This window comes from Pituophis catenifer, unplaced genomic scaffold (genome assembly GCF_029215685.1).
Source record: "Pituophis catenifer annectens isolate HBS135680 unplaced genomic scaffold, rPitCat1.0.hap2 SCAF_7, whole genome shotgun sequence".
Taxonomy (NCBI): domain Eukaryota; kingdom Metazoa; phylum Chordata; class Lepidosauria; order Squamata; family Colubridae; genus Pituophis; species Pituophis catenifer.
In genome coordinates this window covers 81,272,393-81,296,344 of record NW_027256887.1, presented here as the reverse complement: position 1 = coordinate 81,296,344, position 23,952 = coordinate 81,272,393, and the positions used below count along the sequence as shown (strand labels likewise).

Sequence of the window (23,952 nt, the reverse complement as noted above, 5' to 3'; positions counted from 1 at the left end):
TGATGACAAAACACATTATTGTTTCACTCCCTTCCCTACACTGAATCTCTTTGTTTCCTCAAATTCAGTTCTTACAGTAGCTTCTTGTTTATTTTGAACTTTGCTCAGAAGAATAATCAAGTCACTCGGCATGCCTGTTAGCCTTAATGTGTTCCACATTTTGGCTGGCTCTACCTGATCAAAGCCTTCCTTTAGACAATAAAGCAGGGGGTAAACCTCCTTAAATTATTTTGCTCTCCTCATTATCCACATTAGCTATCTAACCTTACCCTGCCTTTTCTGAAAACTGTCTTCAATGAAGTTACTGTTTTCTCCTCTCTCCCCAAAACAGAGATGACAGAACAAGGCTACGGCTAATCTTTTGCAGTACGACTCTAACAGATATTGTACTGTTACAAGATATTCTTCGACTGTTACAGATATTGTACTGCCAATGCTAAACGGGGGCTAGTGCAAATGTTATTTTTTTATTTAGCATATGGCAAAATGTTAAAAAGCAATAGCAGTAGCACTTAAGATTTATATACCGCTTTACAGCCCTCTCTAAGCAGTTTACAGAGTCAGTTTATTGCCCCCAATAATCTGGGTCCTCATTTTACCCACTTTGGAAGGATGGAAGGCCGAGTCAACCTTCAGCCGGGTGAAATTTGAACTGCCAAATTGCAAGCAGCAGGCAGGCAGCAGAAGTAGCCTGCAGTACTGCACTGTAACGACTGCACCACTGTGGCTCATCACAAAAAGCATGTCACAATTACATTCTCAATGAGCAAATATGAAAGTATTTATTCTATTTACAAATCCAAAGATAGACTGTAAATATATAAATATAGTCACAACATGACTATTCCCTGTTCCATAATATGTCACTCTGTCTGCTTTGGAGCACCACAATTCCATTGATGGAGGAAACTAGGGCACCTGCCATGTTGGGTCCTAATCTTGTTAAGAATTGACCAGATCTTACTAGGTAGATGGAATCATGTAACAGATTGGTAACAGTAACAGAGTTGGAAGGGACCTTGGAGGTCATCTAGTCCAACCCCCTGCTCACGCAGGAGGCCTGTACTAGGGATTTGAACCGCCAAACTGCCGACCTTTCTGAGCGACAAGCTCAGTGTCTTAGCCACTGAACCACCTAGAATCCTTCTGGTTGAGCTGTAAAGCAGGGAAAGTGCAAATGTGCAAAGGATACATTTGTTCCTACATATATCTATCATATACTGAGGGTCCTTGATATTTTAAAGCAGGGTGGATTTGATTTAAATCAAGTCAATTTAAATCACGATTTAAATCACAATTTAAATCACTAGTAAAAAGGCTTGATTTAAATCAACTCGATTTAAATCATAATTTTTAAAGAGCAACCGTGATCTCTGTCCCGCAGCGGCTCCTCCTCTGACCCGCTGTTGACTCACCGAGTCCCAATATTGCAGAATATACAGCCTCATGCTGCATAAGCTCTGTTTCATGCTGAATAAACTAAATTATTAATGTACCTTAAATAGAAAGCTATCTTTAGATAGATTTTTACTCCAAAAGCATTTTATTAAAATAAATTTGATTAAAAAAAAATCCGATTTAAATTTTTAAAAATTATCTGATTTTTTTGATTTTTTTAAAAAAACATCAATTTTTATCTATCCTGTTTTAAAGATAAACTGCAGTTCTTTCAGAGGTGTTGAAAAGAAGAGATGGTAGGTTTTAGCTATTCCAGCTAACTGTCAAGAACACTAATTTGGATTTCTGCACTGAAGAAGGACTAGAACTCAGTGGCTTAAGTAGTCTCTTCTAATTTAATGATTCAGTATCTATAGGTAATTCTATATCTTCTAGTTGAGTTGAGTTGAGGTAGTAAATATGGGTAGTTTGAAACATTTTGAGTCTGGATCAAAATAAAACATTCTGTACCTGCTCCCCATCCTTTATAAGGAAAAAAAAATCAATAATTTTAATTTCTTAATTTATGAATGTTTGACATAGGTGAGCAGGGACACCAACATTTACAATTAGTAAGGATATTACGGTGTCTAGTATATTGCCTCAAAAACCTGAAGACGTGTGGACTTCAAGACCTGGCTGGGGAATTCTGGGAGTTGAAATCCACGTATCTTCAAGCTGTCATGATTGAGAAATGCTGATCTAAATCCTTGCGTAGCACACATTACTCTGGAAAAATAGTATTTGGATTTTTCACAGTGCCCTCCAGGCATTCCGCTATGTGGAACAGATTTGTGTGCCACACAGCTATTTTAAAAATAGCTGGATCCTATAATTACAGATAGTCCTTGATTTACGACCACACAGAGCCCAAAATTTCTGTTGCTAAGTGAGAAATGTGTTGACCTTTGCCCCATTTTTAAGACCTTTCTTGCTACCGTTGGTAAGTGAATAACTGCAGTTAGTAACACGGTTGTTAAGTGAATCTAGCTTCTCCATTGACTTTGCTCATCAGGTGGTTTCAAAAGGTGACCACATGACCCTGGGAACCTGCAACCATCATGAATACGCCAAGCATCTGAATACTGATCACATGACCCTGGGGATCAAAATGGCCTTCTCCAATTCAAAGAGACACTTGTTCAGCAGGCTGAGGAAAAAAGGCAGTCCCGGAACCAGTGAAATCTGGGGGCTGGGCAGGGGACGGAATGTATCTGCCCTCAGTGTGGAAGGGATGGCCACTCTCGAATTGGCCTTTTTAGTCACACCAGATGCTGTTTTAGGACCTCTTTCCAGAGCACGATACCATAGTCTTTTGAGACTGAAGGATGCCAATGAAGTTTAAGTTTATTGGATTTCTATACCGCCCTTCTCCCAGGGGACTCAGGGCATTGTACAGCCACATTAAAACACATGAAATTATAAAATTTAAAACCAATTAAAACAAATATATACAATTTGGCCCTCAATTAAAACACACATACACTCACTTAAAATTCATATTAGGCCAGTCCGGCTTGCTGAAACAGGAAGGTCTTTAGGGCACGGCGAAAAGTACGCAGGTCGGGGCTAACATGAAGCTCTAGGGGCAGCTCATTTCAAAGGGTTGGTGCCCCCACAGAGAAGGCTCTCCCCCTGGGAGTCGCCAATCGGCATTGTTTGGCCAACGGCACCCTGAGGAGCCCCTCTCTATGGGAGCATATTGGCCGGTGGGAGGTTGTTGATGGCAGAAGTGAATGAATGACCCTGGGGATATTGCAATGGTTGTTAAGTGTGAGAAACGGTTTTTAAGTCACTTTTTTCAGTGCCATTGTGACTTCAAAGGGTCATTAAATGAACTGTTGTAAGTCAACTACCTGTAATTGTTCATCAAAACTAAGTAGATTAGTAAGCTGTGACTAAGTCTAGGCATCTAAAAATAGGAAGTCTAGCAGCAGATAGGAGTTTGATAAAGAGCAGTTTGGGGATAATAACACAGAAAGAGTACAGATAGAAATGGCAAAGGAAAAGGCTAGGGATCTGATTTATTTTGACTACAGAAACAAGAAACTGAAAGATTTGTGGTGATATATTTCCTATGAAATAGCTGTAAAAACGACAGCTTGAATAGATATGTCAGCTTGATGACCTCAGGATATTTTAAGATAATTCGTCTGATGAAGAATTCCAGCTTTTGCTAGAACAGGCAGAGCAGATTTTACTATTATTATTTTTTAAAGTTTTTTTTTTAAAAAATAAAGGCATTCATTTATTCCACTGTAGCAAAATAACTTCCATCCAGACTTTCTAAGCCTGCTACAGATTTGGCAAATCAAAGACGAATCGGTATTTGCAAGCATGTAATAAGAAAAACACGTAGACAACGCTACAATAAGAGACATCGCTAAGCACAGCAATGAGTTTTACTAAGGGAAAAGAATTGCATTTTCTTACCGCCGTAGCCCGAGATACTTCTCGACAAGTGCTCAGCAGGCCATTCTGTAAATCATCCCTCTGCAAGATGACATTTTGTATGGCAGCTGGATTTTCTGCATTCATTTGTATCTCTTGGCTGGCCGATAGCAAAGCTTGCTCAAGCGTGTACTGCGGTAATGAAAAGAGTAATTTTTTAATGTTCTGCATCATTGGACTGATTTTCTTTTTACGTCACTTATCAATGTTCTGATAATAAAGCGTGCAAAATAACATAAATCTGGAATAATAAATATAATTATCCTACTTTTTCCTTGTGCAGCTGCTGAAGCTTCTCTTCGAGGGCCTGCACGACTTTATCTTGTTCACATAACCGGCTAAGCTTAGCCTAGTGCAGAAGAAAAGTTGTGGATAATTCGTAACCACTAGCTGCTTTGAAATACTGACTATTGATACATAGACATGTCTGTACAAAGACTGGAAAAAATGTCCAACAGCAGATCTTCACTCTTCAAGTCAAAATCATGCATTTGGCTGGAAACAGAAATTCAAACATCTTTATCAATTCTCTTAGGTACCGTACTTTGAACTAATGATTTCTCTGTATGTGTGTGTGTGTCTCTATCAGTGGTGAAATCCTTCCCAGTTTGCCACCAGTTCGCTGCCCATGCATGTGCTGTGCATGCCAAACACATACTTCGCGCAGAAAAAGGAGGCTTGGGAAGGTAAGTAGAACAGCGAAGGGGGGAAACAGCTGTGCCGCGCGATTTAGATTTTAGCAATTTTAAATCACGCAGCATAGCTGATACCTGTTCGGACAAACTGGTAGCTTTTTTTTCTACTATTGGTTCGCCTGAACTGGTTGCATTTCACTGCTGGTTATGTGCAAATAGAGCTTAGTTTCAAGTTCAGGCATATAATACACGTAGCCCTCAACTTACAAAAGTTCATTTAGTGACCATTCAAAGTTACAACGCCACTGAAAAATCTGACTTATGTCCGTTTTTCACATTTACAACCTTTGCACACACACCCCTGGTCACTTACGACCACATCTGAAACCCAAAATTTCGGTCGTAAAGTGAGACCTTTGTTAAGTGAATTTTGCCCTATTTTACGACCTTTCTTGCCACAATCACTACACTTGATAAGTTAGCAACTCAGTTCTTAGGTGAATCTGGCTTCCCCCCCAATAGATGTTGCTTGTCAGAAGGTCAGAAAAGGTGATCACATGACCCCAGGACACTGCAACTGTCATAAATACATGTCAGTTGCCAAGCTTCTGAATTTTGATCATGTGATCATGGGGCTGCTGCAACCGTCGTTAAATGTGAAAACTGGCCATAAGTCACATAGTGTAGCTTGGGTCACTAAACAAATGGTTGTAAGTCGAGGGCTACCTGTACTTCCCGATATAAACTGACTCATCTTGGTGCTATGACCTATGCCAGGGGTGTCAAACTTGATTTCATTGAGGACCACATCGGGGTTGTGTTTAACCTTGGGCATGGCCAGAATGGGTGTGGTGAGCTCAACGTTACTCCTGTGATCAAATGCCACTTTTGCTAGTAGTTTGTTTTGATAGCACTCTGCCAGCAAAAACGGAGCTCGTGAGGGCAGCATGTGGCAGTGATGGGTTTCAAAAAATTCTGTGGGCATGGCTTGGTGGGTGTGGCAGGGGAAGGATACTGTAAAATCTCCATTTTGTCCCCAATCCAGGGGAATGTTACTGCAAAATCCCCATTTCCTCCTGATCAGCTGGGACTTGGGAGGCAGAGAATAGATGGGGGCAGGGCCACTCAGAATTTTTACTACCGGTTCTCCGAACTACTCAAAATTTCCGCTACCGGTTCTCCAGAACTGGTCAGAACCTGCTGAAACCCACCTCTGGCATGCGGCCCTCCTGGGCTCCGTTTATGGCTGCAACGGCCTCCTGCAGCCCTCTGCCAGCAAAAATGGAGCTTATGAGGGCCGTGTGTGGCCCTCCCGGGCTTTGTTTTCACTAGCAGACAGCTGCAGGAGGCCATTGCAGCCAAAAACGGAGCTTGTGAGGGCCGCACACGGCCCTCTTGAGCTCAGTTTTCATTGGCAGAGGCACCACGGGCTGATCCTTTGCTGTTTCCAGGGCAGCCCCACGGGCTAGATCTAAGCACCCCATTGGCCAATGACCTATGTGATCTATCTTAGGTACCTGCAGAAGATATTGTACATATTTCCTATTGGTTCAAATTTATCTCAAGGTATAACTCAACTCTTCTGCACAAAGATAGAAAGAGTTATTAGACTGTTCACTTACAAAGACAGCAGTTTAATTTAAAAAAAAATATCAATAATCAGAGAGCTAAAAGTACTTACATCAATATCCAGTTCTTCTGATCTGTATTTGTACAGAGTAGACCTACTTTCATCTTGCGTCAGCTATAACAAGGAAAAACACTGCCATCAAACCACTTCACTAAAATCAAGCCAAACCATGCATTCCGAAGCGAACGTTTAATTAAGCATACATTACTTTTAGATCAAAATGTTAAGCACTTAATATGCCTTAATCAACATACACTATGTAAATTCATTCATAATGGATGCCAAATTTAGACTGTCAGAATGGAGAACTGTTTTACTCTTGGTGGAAAGCTTCCCCAAAGATGAAAACGGAATGGCATGTTATCTGTGAGCTTCAGATAATTATCATAAAATAATCTAAATTTAGTTTTGTTAGCCACTCAAATAAATAAGAACCCCCCATGAAGCAAATTAGGAGTACATAAATCAGTGAAACCAAGGATCTGACATCCTAATAGCAGAGAGTAAATCTGCATATGAGAATTCAGAATATGAAGCTCCATCCTGCCTTTATTTTACCTTTCAGAAAAGCTCCGTAAAACTCTTACTTGAGATGTATAGAAGAGATTATTCTCAGTTATGTCTTACAACAATGAAAAACAGAAAGACAACTGCCTGTAGATAGGGCCTACTACTCTGGGTGTATTTTGTCAAATTTTCTTTTAAAAAATGCTTCTCACACAGCCATGTGTATAAAAAGATTTCTCTGTCTTGTGAGGGGAGATGCACCAGTAGTTCAAAATGTAAAACACTGGAGGAACGTAGGAATTATTGAGAAGATAAGCATTTAGAGAAGAGTTCACTGCTACACAGGGGCAAAATAGCCCATTCTAGATAAATAGATATAGACTGGGAATTTCTAAAAACAGCAGGAATGTTGGTTACATGAGATTTCCCAGCTTAGTTCTACAATAAACCGTCGTTCTGATACCTCCTTCCTCAAGAGATATAAACTTCTAAATGGAATGGCAGCTAGTGCAATCCACTGTAGTGTGAAGGAAACTGTCTATGCCAGGGGTGTCAAACTCGTGGCCGGATGCGTCACACGCTGGCCACGCCAACGCCCGGTTTAGCAAAGGGGGGAAAAATCCGTGATACATCATGTGATGCCACCGTGACACCGTGAGTTTGACACCCCTGGTCTATGCCATATATTCATTCTCACCTCTACATTTTAAGACTGCTGATTAGCAAGATTCTTAAAAAAAAAAATTCTGAAGAGGATAATGGTTGTGGCAAAAACCTTGTGAGCAAATCCACAACTTTTGCATTAATAAATGGACAGAGGCCCAATACAGATATAATGCCCTCATGTGATTGTGAACACTTCCCCATTCCTTTCCACTCTTTAACCATGATCTTGTGCTAAGTCTGAATCAGCAGTAAATTAATTTTATAATTAAAATTAATTTTATAATTAAAAGGACCGTCAAGAGTTTTCAACAAATGCTTTAAAATAATTTTGCAAGTTTGAGATAAAAGGACAAGTGAGTTTGAAGCCAAAGTGATGAATGGAGACACAACTTTATGGTCAGGAGAGTGGAAGAAGGGAAAGAAAAAATGCCTCAAACACATATGCCTAATTGTTACATCTGTACTGAGGCCATCCCAATAAACACTTTACAAAAGTTCTGAATCCTTCACAACGTTGTTTAAGTTATTAGTTCTCAAAATATCAATTACCCTCCTTACTTTCACATTCACGCACAGTATTTTTGTGTATGCAATTAGATTAGAAGCCTAACCTCATTGTGTTTAAAACAATAAAACTGAAAGACAAAGATGAGGCAAGGATTTAGCAATTCAAATATTTCAATCACAGAACAGATCCGCCCGAAGGTTTTTTTTGTTTTTTTAAAAAAAGTGTTTCATTTCAAGGCATCTATCCTCATGCAAATGCGCTTGGTGACAATCTGAGGGAATGCACTGTGTATTAAAGCCATATAAATAACTTTGCTTTGAAATGAACATTTAATGAAATGAGCACTGGAAGATGAAAAAGCCACAGCACCTTTAAATTCAGAAAGATTAGATATTTTAATTTGGTATGAAGTTTAGTACCTTGTTTTACAAACCCACTTGAATATGTTCTACACAATTCACCTTGATAGGAGAAAGAATTGAAGAATGGAAATATATATATATATAAATGATAAAACAGATATGCTCAAATATGGTTGATGTAAATCTGGCCAAGCTCTCAAAGGAGAAAGGTATGAATCAATCTGCAGAAATTATAGGATGAAATATATGTCCTCAGCTGTAATTTTTAATGAAGTTATAGACAATTCTGAATCTAAATTACCTATTTTTTTATATCCTAAAACTGAAGCAAATGCACTGATAATCGCCTAAACTTCTTGGAACGATATAATCTATCTAATTAACATTCTGTGTTTCTTAAAATAATGTCAATTATCAACAGCACATTCTACCAATCTCACATTTTCAGAAATGCAATTTCAGAAGGAATAATTATTCTTATGTAGCATTTGTCCATAATGTAAATAATATGCCACACTTCAATGATACTGAAGTTCACATACTGTTTGCTTTCAAACAAACCATCATTTTCAGTTAGTTTAAGCTAACTTTAAGCTACACAGTTGATACTACCTTGAATTGAAGCACAGATAACAATTATACTTTAAATTCAGTTATAGACTTAAAATCAAAGGGAATTTCTATTGGCTCTGGAGTATTTAATCTACAGAAAACAAAAATAAATAACAGTATCCTCAGTCTTTTCCAGTAGCTTGAAAATTATGTTCTAAGGAATAATGCTGTCAGAGTTCTTCATTTTGAAAACTGCCAATGGTAAAATAATATTTCATGGAATGACAGCTTGTCCACCGTATCTTCTGATCTCTCTCACATGTTGAAAAATATTGCAAACATCTACGTACCCTCAAAATAAGGTCAGTTTAAGATGGAAATAACTTTCCAAGTGGAAAACAGCAAATTCACTCTATTAACTAACCTAGTTTCATCCATTGACTTTTTAGTTGAGGGAGGGATATTTGAAACTCAAAAAGAAGAGGCAGCAGCAACAGCATTTAAATCAGGGGTGTCAAACTAGCAGCCCGCAGGCCAGATGTGTCACGCGCCGGCCACGCCCACGCCTGGTTTAGTGAAGGAGAAAAAAAGTTGTGATACGTCACGTGACAATGCAAGTTTGACACCCCAAAATAAATGATGGGCAAAATAGAGTTCATTGAAGATAACTCATTCGGAAATCTAAGGAAAAGATAAAGGCCCCATTTCCAACTTCTTATTTAAAAAGTGCCTAGATGTTTTAAGGCTTGATGTTATGTCCATGTTCGATCATATAATAAAACCCCCATAAAGACTCAAGAGACAGTACTATCTAGTGCCCAAACAACAGTACTGCATACCAGACTGTCTATTATCTTCCAAACAGGTGATAGTGTTTTCCCACCTTTTAGGGCAAGGGTCCCCCAAGCCCCAGTTGGTGGACCGGCACTTGGCTGAGGCATGCCAGAAACCGGGTCGGCAAACAAGAGAAACCCCATCCGTGGGATACAGGCAGCATGAGAAACCACGCCCCCTCTGGTCCATGGAAAAACCGATCTCCATGGAACCGGTCCTTGGGGTTCCCAAAAGGTTGGGGGCCGCTATTTTACTGGCAAGGGCTTAATGCCAAAACAGACCATTGGCCCATCTAGTTCAAGAACTGTTTTGGGATGGTTCCAATTGCAGAGATCAAAACCTTTTTCACCAATACAGTTCTACCAGCTTCTCCTCAGAAAATACCTGCGTCCTTCAGGTATTCCATAAGAAACATGGCAATTATATTCATGACACCTCACAACTCGATTTTTTTTTTTTTTTTGTACATGCATAATTTAAAAATGTTGCTTAGAACTCAGCATGAAGCCTAAGGGCACTAGAAAACTTTGGCAACTATGAAAGAGTAATGAGGGGGAAAGAACCATTTCAAATGCAGTCAAAATGCCGCAATGAACACATGAGATGCATAACTATTACTTCTGATAGTTGTAACATCAATATATCACATGTTTTCTAAGTACTATTTTAAAAAGATGAATTTATCATGATAGCTATTCTGGAAATGTTATATATCAAAGCTAATATTTAAAATGCAGAATTAAGCAAGATGGGCCTTTGGATGGTCCAAACTGCCCTTGAGCTGAGGATTCTGATATTACTGAGGACTGAGAGATGTGGAAAATGTAGTTAGTAGAATGTCTTCTTTCAAAATGATGCCCTAAATCTATCATTTCCTATCTCATTCTGATAATATCTTTGCACCTGGAAACTTAGTAAAATGAAATAAAATAGAATATTTCTAAATAACTCTTGGCAACACAGACAAAAATGGATTGACAAAAGAACTCCCTCTTCAAACTTTCGGACTTCACAAACAACAAGGCACTTCCCATAACAACTGCTTGGAAAGCATATCCTCTGCAGGGGTATCAAACTGGCGGCCCATGGGCCGGACGCGTCACATGCAGGCCACGCCCACCCCAGCTCTGCGAAGGGGAAAAAACATCGTGATAGGTCATGTGACGGCAATGTGACGCAGCGAGTTTGACACCCCTGCTCTATGGGTTCTAGATCCCCAGAGGCCAATCAGCTATTATGCTTCCACCGATTTCCTCAATTTGGAAACAGCTGTGGAAGCAAGGCACCAATAATGCCAAGCTCACCCTCACGCTGGGGCTTCCATACATTATACGCATCCACCATATGGTAAGCTTCTGCCTATCACCAAATTTAAAAATAATTTATTCGTCTTTTGTAATTGATCATAAAATTGTTGGCAAACAACAGGCATGCGATGCAACTCAAAGTAGGAAGCCTCATGAGATCACAAGCAGAGATTTGAAAATCTGTTTCAACCACTTGGCTCAACCTCTTAAGAGCCACAGAGAGCCGTGGGCATCCGTGGGGGAGGTGGGTGGGAAGAGGCCAATGATAAAATGTGTGTTCCGACATCATCATGAAACTCTTCTCCTTATATCCTTGCATATCACGAGGCACGTATAAAAGAACAGTGCTTAAATCATGACACGAGGCTCATTTCACCATCTTGGTATCATCTTGGCTAGCTACAGAAGCCTTTGCAGAGAATAGTTGCTTCTCAAGTATAGGAGTTGCATTTAGGAGTAAAAACTAGGAAGGAGTCATGCAAAGGAATTGCTCAGAAAATGAATTCTGGGTGCTAACTTTTCCGGCATAAATACCTTGCTCATTTCAAAGATCAGTTTGCTCCCTCTTTTTATACATCCTTGCAGAGAATGGAAGTATTTTTAGCTCCTTGAAACTATGGGAACATTTCTGATCTTAAAGGAAATCATTCAGTGAAAGCTAATTGATAAAAGCTGCAAATATATTTTCCCCAGTCACCATCTGGATTGTTCTGAATTAAATATTTGCAATTGATAAAGATGGCATGTTGAAAGTCAGAGTAAGGAAGATGAGCTTGACAGAGTTAAGCCATCTCTGTTGTCAGGGTGTAAAACATACTTTAAGTTCACAACAGATAGATACTGTTTGGAAAAAGCCCAGACAGACACCTCCCTAATTCAATGAACTAGAAGAAGGAGAAACACAATGAAGTAGAAACACAATCAAACCTGCAAGACTATGATATTATAGCCACTCTCAATGTAAAATAGCCTTCCCGTGATTTCTAGCTTGCCTACTGTAACTGACACCAACAAGTGGCACTTAGCTGACCTTAGCTGATCTCAAAAAGCTAAGCAAGATAGGACGTCATTGGTACTTGGATCAGAATCCATCAAGAAATTCTAGAACCATACACTACGTTGGGAAGATGGGGAACAAAACCCTCTCACACAGATCCTCCAAGAAGGGAATGGCTGTCTAGAGGCCAAGAAAACGGCATGGATGTATTCATATAACCACCAGGAGGTCAAGTTCAACTCCAGACAGCTGTGACCCATCCCTTCAAGCTTGGCAGGAAGGGGGCATGAGAGGGATCATGCCAAGCATAGCAGATTAAACCTTGAAAGCAACTATTCCCAGCTCTACATTCAATTCAGTTTGCTAAAGATCCCCATGGGCAGCTCCTTCTTCAAAACCTCACGTAAGGCAATCAGCTACAAAATGATTTAGTGAAGGACAAATCAATACTTCCAGCTTGGGAAAAAAGTGAAACCAGAACCTGGGTTTAAATAAATAAAAAGATACCCTGTTTCCCCAAAAATAAGACATCCTCTGATAATAAGCTCAATCGGGCTTTTGAGTGCATGCGTTAAAATAAGCCTCCCCCTGAAAATAAGCCCTCCCCGAAAATACACTGCTCAAAAAAGTAAAGGGAACACAAGCAGAAGACATCTGAGATCTGAATGAATGAAATAGCCTTATTAAATACTTTGTTCGGTACATACAGTACTTTTGTGTTCCCTTTAGTTTTTTGAGCAGTGTATAAACTACTGTATGTGAAGAACAAAGTATTTAATAAGGCTATTTCATTCATTCAGATCTCGGAGGTCTTCTGCTTGTGTTCCCTTTATTTTTTTGAGCAGTATATTTAAATGCAGAACTGGAAATCAGGTAAGATGGCAAGAGGAGCTCCATCTTGCTCCATGCACCCCAAAATAATAAGACCTCCCCAAAAATATGGCCAAGGGCTTATTTCGGGGTTCAAAAAAATATAAGACAGGGTCTTATTTTCGGGGAAACACAGTAACAATGAGGAATCTGTGCTTTCTTTGTATTCTTTTCATTTTAAACTATTAAACCTTCCTAAGAATTTTATTTTCCACATTTGGCTGTTAATCGTTAACAACCCGCCCAGTCTCAGAGAAGTTTAAGAAAGTGAAGCCAAGATGTTTATTCACTGTAGGACCTAGGAAACACATCTGGTTGAGCCAGGTTTATCTACCACACCTACAGGGTCAAGAATTGCATCTGCCCAAATTCTCTGTTGTTATTCAGCTACTAAAGAAAATTAAATGCTCTCCATCCACAGGCATCAATGATCTTCCATGTTGGTCCAAGCTCAGATTATGAGTCAATTTGAGTTTGGAACTTGGGAACCTCCGAGATCATAAATTTAAAGAAAAAAAAAGACTTTATGTGTAAAAAGGAAAACCATATCTCCACTACCAATCAATTTATTTGGCATTCTGTGAAATATAGGATGCTCAAGTTTAAATGATCATTCCAATGATTTTCTAACAAATATGTTGATGTTATATTTCCATTCAGCATATTTCCTCTCTTGATAATCATGACTCAAAGACTGACTTTGTTTGCTGTGACTTTCTGAACATAGTGCTCTTAAGGAGCTATATTCCCCAGATCAAAATGATTTTGATCCTTTTTAACTCCCAAGAGCGACAAGAAAACGAGCAAGAGAAGGAATGCACGCAATTGTCCAGGAACCTACAACATTTAGTAATTTTTTTTTTCCCCTCGAACAAAAAGCTGCCAGAAAATGACAACACGGCTGGCATGCTTTTGCATTAAACCAAGATTAATTCCTTCAAAGGCAAAAAGAAAGAAAGAAAAAAGGAGATTGCATAGATCCATGCTAGGACAAATGTCGGAAGCAGAATATATGGGATTCACCTACAAAAAGCAGTCATTTGTTAAATATTCTGGAAAAGGGGGAAAAAGGTTATCCAAAGGGGGGGGGGAAAGAGGACACTCAATACTCAAGGACAAGTACGTTCAGCAAAGCCATGCTAGTGATACTGCAACATTGTAGGAAGCATGGATGATTTGTGGTTTTCCAAAAACAAAAACAGGGGAGGAACACCAATGTTATGGATAAACTGGAGGGGAACAACCAAAAACTGTCACTGAGGAAAAGTTTTGCAATGAGAAAAAGCAATTTCATTCACTATCCAAGACCTTACTTGATGGTATAGTTGTGGTCTTAGCGCCGAGTTCTCAATCATAGTGTGAACCAAGATGATTAAAGGTTCATTCTCTTTCATCTATTTCAAATCAGGAGGAGCATACAGCAAACATCAGTTTACAGCACGGCTAGATTTGAAAGACGACACTGTAAATATAGCCTCTACTTTAATTGTTTTCCATTAGTGCAGCAGTTTATAATTCCTCTCACGATTAGTAAACTTGTACATTCCAAAGAGCTTGTTTAAACTAAACTGGAAAAAAAAATATCTATGGATTGAAACTAGATTGGTGTACATTCCGTATTAATTAAGCAATAAATATCATTAATAAGATTCTAGAAAGCTTCCCGAGACAGAACATAATTAATTGAGATGAATAAGGTGCTATTTTCATTACTCCCGTTTACATATACTCAGTTTACCAAGATTAAGACATGTAGTAGCATGTAGGATAAAAATGCTGTGCAAAATAAACACTCATTCTGGGCAAAATAGTGGTTTTTGGAGCAAATCTTTTAAAATTTAAGGTAGCAATGATGTACCAACTTGGAGATTGAATGACTTCACCCATTTTTTTCTCTGTTGAAGTAGCTCTTTCTCCTCCCAACCCTTAGTAGGACCAGCTCTAGAGCTATGTATGAAATATGGCAAGCAAGAATTGGGGTTATATTCCTATTCTACAGTGTAAACTGTAAGCTTTTTAAAAAAACGAATGCCAATTTAATTTTCATATACATTTCCTGACCTTCAATATAACATTATAAATATGAATAGTTTTTCTGAACATAGTTAATGTATTTACATAGCTTCTACCTCTGTTTTTCTGGTATGATAACTGATGACTATTTCATACTATTTATATTAGCTGCTTTGTAAGCCATGTTTGCTTATTACCGTGTTGATCTGTAATAAAGTTTTGGAAGTCGTAAGACTGAACAGAAAATTCTGAATACTTTCAATTCATTTATTGGACTTTCTAGTTCCATTGGAAAAAAAAAAAGGAGGATAAGTGCTCTTGACATAGAGCTTTTAAGGATTTGGTTCAACTAAAACATGGTGTATCCACTTAATACCATTCAAGAAAATGCACCAATATACATATAGAATTTTAGATTGTATGTGTCCCTTTGTACAGATTCCACTGATCTATTTACTTAGAAAAGAGATGAAAAGAACTTGGCATTGCAATATGAAAACCAAGAAATAAATGGCAGAAGTTACACACTGAAATGAGAGATGGGAACTGTTAATAGAATTGCAATAGCTGTGTAAGAGATCAGTGCCAAACTACGGTACATTTTCTATGTGTATGTGAGGAAGGCAGCTCGCTTAACCAAGAACTGGCTTTTTTTTTTAATTGCAGAATTTTTTCCCATTCTAACCTCATAAAAAAGGGGCTGTTATTTAATACAACAACTTTTCCGCACCAAAATTTAATAGAGTCAATTTTATATCTTTCCTAAACACAAATAATGTTGCACGTTTCCTTAGGTACCAATATTTTATTTATGCCAATGATTTTGTGGCTGTTGTTAATACAAGGGAAGACAGATTGCCTTTCAGAGATTCATTCTGTCAGTTGCAAAGCTTCTACTGCGTATAACAAATAAATAAGGTAAGCAGGGACAAAAAAACATGGATATTTTTTTTAATCTCAGAGATCAGTTATGTTTCTACTGTTGATTTAGCAATTCCAATTTCAATCCATTTGCTTAATAAAGATTTACTGGGAATGTTTGAATTAATGTAACACCAGCTCTCAGCTGTCAAAACTAGCGTCGTTTTTATTCAAAAATAGGCCTGTGATGAACACACTTCAGACAGGAAGTATGAAGTGTCTGCTCAGGAGATCTAGGACAATTTGCCACGGCCAACTCACTGCAAGACAATTCTCCGCGCGACAATTCAACCCTGTATCAATTGTTTAATTCAGGTACTTTTATTATTAGTGATCATGTTTTTGTCAAAATTATTGTAACTCTTTCTGAATTGATGTTATTTTATTATTATTATTGGCCACGGGTCCGTCAAAATTAATTTAACTTTTGTATTTGTTGAACTGTCCCCACAGCGAGTTGTTCAATTCCGTATTCAGGGTAATAGCAGAGCCAATATCCATAGAAGAAAATATCTGTAGCTCAGGGTTGAACTGCGGGGTCCTTGGTGCACTCTAAACTGGGTGCTTTTCTTACAGACCCAACGGTGCTTTTTCAAGAGGTGACTGGACTTTCTTGTTTTCCTTTGAAGACGCTTCGGTTCTCATCCAAGAAGCTTCAAAGCCAAACACGAAAGTCCAGTTGCCTCTTGAAATAAAGCACCTTTGGGACAACTATGACCTGGATGACTGAGAATCTCCAAAGACAATTTCTTGCAGAGGTTTCATTACTAAATTAGGTGACATCGTCAGTGCTAGAAGCAATGAAATGTCTCCAAGAAAACCACCAAGCTCGGTGAGCACCAAGGACCCAACAGGGCAAAAGCTTGTGTGAAACTACAACAATACATATAAAAAATTCTGCAGGATATAAGTTTCCATGCAGTTAGGGAGTCTCTGGAGATATTGACTTAATCGCAATTCCAGTGTGCTAAAACTAGGCTATTTCAGAGTTTCTGAGTGACCTGATCACTAATGTACTGCTCATAAGCAGATACGAGGGAAGAATGAAAACTGATGTCTTTCAAGGGTTATTCAGAGTTATATTCCTAAAACGACTCAGGTTAGCGTCAGCTCTACAACTAATGTCTGAAATGAATGTCAATACAAGCCTACTGCATCTAGTTTGAATATTTTAAGCTGCCCAAAGATGAACACAAACCCAGCAACATGACTTAAATTAATACACATTAATTGCATGCACTGAAATCCAATTCAAGTTTTCAGCATTGATATGATAAGCAGGCAAACCCAGTCTGTCAAAAATTTTTGCAGACAACTGAAAATCCTGTGTTAGCATTATACGTAAGCCACCATAAAACCTGTTTTAAATGAAGCAGGGGCTTCCCTAAATTTCATTTCACAAAACAGATTTAACTGTCGTACCCTATTAAAAATATATTTGCTTCAAAAAATATAGTGTGCAATATATTGTACAATAATATGAAAATGCAGCCTCTTCAAGGAGCGTGTGATATTAATAACACTACTAAGGGAATGCTAATCTGTTTTTAGTATTCTTGAAAATGCTTGCCATTTTCTCCTGCAGATTAAAAGTTTGTAAAAGTGTTTCAATTCGAATGATTCTGAATGTATAACTTTTATTTCTGGCCAGGCTGAATCAAAAATCCTGAGAATTTTCTTGCTTGAGACGTCTCCAAAATTCTTAAGATATGAAGTTAATTGAGTTTCATGTTTCAAATGGTTCTAATGGAAACAGTATGAACACTCTGACTGCAAATCACAGCAGTATACATGGTGAAATGAAGATCAACCTTTACGTTTTGAGTAAAAAGTTTATAAAACGAAGAGATTTTATGTTGGGTCCAATTAATAAAAATGTTGACTGGCCTCAGATAGACGGAGTATCCCATTGTGGGCTAATGTTGGCTCAACAGCATTCCAATCAGAAATTTAGCTTTATAATTGCAAAGACAGATGATGATAAAGGAAAAGTAGAAATCTGGAAAGAGTTCCCAATTTCTTTAGTAAAAGAGACGACAATAATCACAAAAAGATAATGGCAAGATTTTCATTTTTGCCAGATGCATTTGGTGAAGCCTGTTCTAAATAAGGGGAAACATCTGCAAAATATAAATACAATGGCACAGACTTGTGTTCCAAGTTTAATAATAATATTTAATTCAGAAAACAGATAGTCAGTGGAAGAAATAGAAATAATTATCCCTAAAATGTCTTCATTTCGCCATTAGCATTCTAGATAAGGACCACACAAATTAAAGGTAGTCCCCAAGATCTTAACTGGGACCAGAATTTCCACTGCTAGGCAAGGCAGTTTTTAAGTGCATCACCCCCAATTTTACAATCTTTTTTTGCTATGGTTGCTAAGTGAATCATTGTAGATGTTATTAGAGTCACGTGATCATTAAGCAAACCTGGCTTTGGTTGTTGGAAGCCGATTGGGAAAGTTGCAAATGGCGATCACAAGACTCTGGGATACTGCAATAATTAAATGAATTCATGGTTACCTGTTACCTGTACTAGAATTTTGAACATGTGATCACTGGGACGCTGTGACACTTGTTAAGTGTGAGAACGGGTTGTAAGTCACTTTTTTCAGCGCTGTTGTAACTGCGCTGAATGGTCACTGAACTGAACTGAATTGTAACAGTCAGTAAATAAATGGTTGTAAATAGAGGATTACCTGTAGTAATTCGAATAGTGCATCCCAAATGATACGGTACAATTTTTGGAATCTAGCAGTTAGATCAATAGGAGCAAGAGAGGTGACTTGCCAATTAAAATTGCACCACTTAACCGCTGCAGAAACTTTTCCCCACTATTTTAAAATGGTAGCAGAATTTCAGCGACTTTGTCAAGTTCCGTGACAAAAAAGAATCAACATATTGTTAAATATAAACATACAAAAAAAGAAGCTATAAGTCCCACCTGATGGTCCAAATAAATGGCATTCCTTTGGAGATGATGAGAAAGAATCTCATTCTAGCAACCAGCATTCAGAGAGGAAGAAAGAAAGAAAGAAAGAAAGAAAAGGACAGATACGAAGAGGTGAAAAAGTCATTCAGGAAAGAAAAGGACACCACACATCTTAACTTTTAACGATTTTTAGATTATGCCTGCTGATGCCATACATAAAACTCAGCGAAAACTGAGAACTGTAAAACTGACATTGGCCTTTAAATGGATTAAGTAATATTTCATTGACATACAGAAGCTAAAATTAAAAAAAAAAAAACATACTGGCTTTTAAATTAATTTTAATGAGTTAATTTAATTAGTGAGATTAAGTTACAGTTGCAATTGCTCTCAACAAGTCATATTAGCTACAAAAATTAGCTTTCAATATTAAAACAAAATGAAGAACAAAAAAAATAACACATCGTTAAATCTATTCAAACTATAAACCCTTTGATACACGTGGATGCATTTCCTGCAGCTAAAAAAAAAAAAAAACCAATTTGTAAGTTGTCGCAGAAAAAAGAATGAAAACACTTGTGCCAGATTGTATTTATGGCCTTTTCTAACCTGTTCTGGTTTCAGAATTGGGTGTCATCTAGTAATTTGCATAATTTAGAATTCATGAAAGCAAAATGGCTTTGTAATTACTCTCTTCGTTTGGAGATCAATGTATCTCACACCAGAACTCAAAGGGTTAATAGCAGAACACCAGAGACAACCAGGAAAGCAGATTCCACATTAGGAAATGGCGGCCCAAGGCTACAGAGTTGGAATGAGGGGGAAATGGCACATGAGAAACATCACTTCATAGCTGACCTTTGGACTGCTGGCCTCAAGTTTTAGCTGCATGAGTTGTGCTAATGTGTGTTCCCGGATACTACTCAGTTCGGCCTGCTGCCTTCTCAGCTTTATGAGCAGCAGAGTGAGCTCCTCTGGCTAAAGGAACATTGGGTAAGAAGCCAACAGTGGAAAATTAGTTCATTCTTGTCCCAGACAAAACTTCGGTTTTACACTTGCATTCAACAATGCTAGCTAGTATAGTATAACCAAGTTATGTTAGTCCCTTTGGAGCATGGTCTGCAACCTTAAACACTCAAAGAGCCATTTGGACCCGTTTCCCACAGAAAAGAAAACACCGGGAGCCACAAAACTCTTCCCATGCCTGATTATTTCTTGAGCGGCCACAAAACTAGCATATGTAGTTGAATTAAACGTTCTGTTTTCTTCTGAAACTTTTATTGGATTTATCCATGGTTGGCCTACCAGGGGTTGAAAAGCTCAATAAATTGCGTGCTGGCGGGTGTCGCACATTGGCGGTTGTGACACATATTTTGAGTGACAGGGAGCCGCAGCAGAGGGGTGAAAGAGCCACATGTAGCTCCAGAGCCGCAGATTGCTGACCCCTGCTTTGGAGCAAGGGAACTGATGATGCTTTCCAAAAAAATCTGTCTCAACCAGGGGGAACCAGTTTGGAGTAAATTCCTCCAAATAGAAGGATGACAACGGGTGTCACTGCAGCTAGTTTTATTTTTGTGCATATCATATTCAAACTTGATTTGCTTCCCATCCCCCAAAGCTGGGAAGAGCCAGAGAGAGGCTGTGTGTATCCAAACGTCTTGAATACTTCCTCAGAAAAGTATGGAAAGCTATGGAAACTATTAACTGATTCTAAGGGTGGAAAAAGAATAAGAATGAAATAACCCATACTTTTTACAAAAAAGGGCATACACATTTGAAGATAGCAGACTCAAACTACAATTCGCTTTCTACTTTCTTTTAATACAGATCTTCCCACATTTCCCCAGACTATTCCTCAGCACATTTAACTTAGAACTGAAGGCACAAAAGCACGGCTTGAAGTTTGAGGATCAAGGATAAATTGAGATAGAAAGCAAAAACACCTTGAAAGCAATCAGTGTGTCACTGATTCATAAACTTGCATCCACAGATAGACAGCTGGTGTGTAGGCTTTTTTGAATCAAACAGCTACCTTATTATTAAACTACGAATACAGCCAATGCTTCAAAATAAGTTATTTTGATTTGACATGTAGCAGTTTTAAACAAAATCTTATGTCTGGAGAAAGAGAAAACTGCTCTACTTTTCCACAAGCTTCTAGTGCCAAGAAGAATCCTAACCTTGAATATTTTAAGACAGACTATTCTCCTTCACTCAATTTGCTGTTATGTGTCTTTTGCCCAAACACAAAAAGTCATAATCGGGTTAATAACATTTCTTACGTATGACATTCTATCGTGGATCCTGATTTCAGCTATTTACAATTTTCTCATTATTTGTCTTTTTGATTGTGTTAATCTTCCATTTCCAAAACTGCCTCCTTTATGCTCCTGAAGTACTGCTGAGATTGATGTAAGTCCCCGCCATTTTAACAGAATAACAGAGTTGGAAGGGACCTCGTAGGTCATCTAGTCCAATCCACCCACCCAAGCAGGAGATCCTACACCATTTCCGATAGATGACAGTCCAATCTCTTCTTGAAAGCTTCCAGTAGTGAAGCTCCTACGAGTTCTGAAGGCAAACTGTTCCATTGGTTGATTGTTCTCACTGTCAGAAAATTCCTCCTTATTTCTAGGTTGAATCTCTCCTTGATCAGTTTCCATCCATTATTCCTTGTCTGGCCTTTGGGTACCTTGGAAAATAGCTTGACCCCTTCCTCTCTGTGTGGCAGCCCCTCAAATATTGAAACACTGCTATCATGTCTCCCCTGGTCCTTCTCTTCACTAGGCTAGCCATGCCCAGTTCCTGCAACAGTTCTTCATACGTTTTAGCCTCCAGTCCCCTAATCATATTGGTTGCTCTTCTCTGCACTTTTTCTAGAGTCTCAACATCTTTTTTATAGTGTGGTGACCAAAACTGGATGCAGTATTCTAGGTGTGGTCTTACTAAGGTTTTATAGCGTCATATTAGTATTTCTACAAATTAATCTCATCAGACTGATTCATGTATCAACAACTCCCAAATAACTTTATCGTCACCAAGCACTTATCTTTTCTATATAGCAAACTGTAACCTTTCTACAATGTGCCGTGTTCAATTTTCCCGAGCTAAGGACTTGTTCTCATATCTGATGAGAATACCCCATTCTTTGTAGATGCATCTGGTATACAAGAATGGGGCCGCTCAGAAGCCTTGGAATTAGGCCCTCAATTTTTTTTTAATAGTTTTAGATTTGAATATCCACACTGCATGGTGTTAAACTTAAAAGTGTATTCATAGCACACAATATTAGCAACTTTGATTGTATTTAACAATGCCCAGCAGAGGGAGCTCTCTTATCTTCAGTACTGTACTATGTTTTATATGAATAAACTATTATTTCCTTGAGTATTTTGAGTCGAAGTCCTTGCGTATTCTAACTACATGCTTACATCTGTGTATGTAACCCATCATTTGAGGAAAAGCTATCTCAAAATACACAGAAACATACTCAAAAAGAAAAAAATATATAAACGTAGTCACAGTTGAATTAAATGAATTTTGGGAAAGTCTGCAGAAATCTATCATCTGTGAACTAAGGCTTTGACACATAACTGTCAAGTACTTCCAATGATGTGAATAAAATTGCAATTACAGGGTAAATAACTTTGTCATAAGACAGCACAATATATAACCAACTGCCTAGAACAGCAATTTTTCTACCTAATTGTGACTCCCATCATGAAATAATAAAAAACCTTCAGTAACTGGCATTTCCTCTTTTATCATTTAATGGTAAGTGAAACGGACAAAAAATAAAATCTTTAAAAGTGTTGTCCTGAAAGCGTCTACATCTTTCCCTAACAGGAAATATGCAGTTCAAACAACCGTTGAAACAAAGTAAGAACAGATCATCCTTGCAAAATTTAAGGTGCGCTGACAGAATTGACCTCTGGGAAAGGATGCCCTTTATTTGCCGAAAGAATCAGGACAGGAAATTGCATTTAATGTGGACCCCGTAACTAGAAGAGTTGCCAGACTGTATGCTGTGTTTTATAGGTTGCTCTTAAATAAAAAATGATGGGCTAAATATAAAAATGCCACTCACAGTTTTGCCTTGCAAGCTCTGGGGAGTAATAGGCTGCACACTCAAGCCAGCTGGAATCGACCTTCTGTCAGGCACAAAGCCATGCTGCTATTGGGGGGGGGGGGGGGAGGGGCGGGGGGGGCGGGAAGAAAGAAACACCAAACAAACCATGGGCATTGTAATTCAGGGCTTTTAGAACCAAAGGTTAAATTTAATATTTTCAACATGCTTTTCCGAGTCAACTTACGATTTTATGAAAAGTGTCCAAAGTGAAGTGGTTAATAATTTGTCAGTACAAATATCCTGAAATGTTGCACTTTCATCTCAAACTTTGCAAATAACAAGAAGGACAGCATCCTTCTGATGCTAAAAACCTTATTTATATGGGACCGCTTGCTGCCACCAGTAGCCTCCCACCGGCTGGTACGCTCTCATAGAGAGGGGGCTCCTCCGGGTGCTGTCGGCCAAACAATGTCGACTGGCGGCCCCCAGGCGGAGAGCCTTCTCTGTGGGGGCACCTACTATCTGGAATGAGCTCCCCCCGGAGATACGGAGGATTCCGGATCTATGTACCTTCCGCCGCACTCTCAAGACCTTTTTATTCCATCAGGCTGGCCTGGCCTAATTTTTTCCTTTTTAAAACCCAAATTTTAGTTCGTTTTTAATTTATTGGGGTGTTTTAAATCTGTCTTCGGCCAAATTGTTTAATTCGGTTTTATTCTGTTTTTAAATTTTGTACTTATGTGTTTTTATCTCATGGCTGTTCACCGCCCTGAGTCCTTTGGGAGTAGGGCAGTATATAAATCAAATAAACATAGAAACAACAAACATTTATAACCCTGTTACACTTATTTGCCACCCTGTTTTGAGGAAGATCTCAAGGCAGCGAATAGATAAGAAAATTTACTACAGAGATTCAGATGTGTCATCCTGACATATTTATTGGTATACCTTCCCTCTACACTTTGCTTAAAACTTTCAAGAGTTTGGGAAGCAGATCATGAGCCCAAGCAGCAGCCCCCGCACCATTTTTGACAGGTGACAGTACAGTCTCTTCTTGAAAGCCTCCAGTGATGAAGCTCCCACAACTTATGAAGGCAAGCTGTTCCATCGTTTGATGGTTCTCACTGTTAGAAAATTTCTCCTTATTTCTAGGCTGCATCTCTCCTTGACCAGTTTCCATCAATTAATTCCTTGTCTGGCCTTCAGATGCTTTGGAAAACAGCTTGACCCCCTCCTCTCTGTGGCAGCCCCTCAAATAT

The 23,952-nt window shown here is 38.6% G+C and overlaps 1 protein-coding gene across 2 annotated transcripts in view; it reads right to left on the bottom strand.

The window, feature by feature from the left end:
• The window catches only part of PLEKHA5 (pleckstrin homology domain containing A5), a 235,638-nt gene that overhangs the window by 28,422 nt on the left and 183,264 nt on the right, over positions 1-23,952 (bottom strand). Inside the window, exons 12-18 of one of the 2 annotated variants that reach the window (XM_070947658.1) lie at positions 22,712-22,798; positions 19,483-19,602; positions 18,637-18,690; positions 14,070-14,150; positions 6,205-6,267; positions 4,157-4,237; positions 3,871-4,020 (exon numbers count right to left, since the gene is read on the bottom strand). In XM_070947658.1, the coding sequence (XP_070803759.1) occupies positions 3,871-4,020; positions 4,157-4,237; positions 6,205-6,267; positions 14,070-14,150; positions 18,637-18,690; positions 19,483-19,602; positions 22,712-22,798 (636 nt within the window). The remainder of the gene's footprint in view (positions 1-3,870; positions 4,021-4,156; positions 4,238-6,204; positions 6,268-14,069; positions 14,151-18,636; positions 18,691-19,482; positions 19,603-22,711; positions 22,799-23,952) is intronic. The other variant, XM_070947657.1, reaches the window with a different exon arrangement.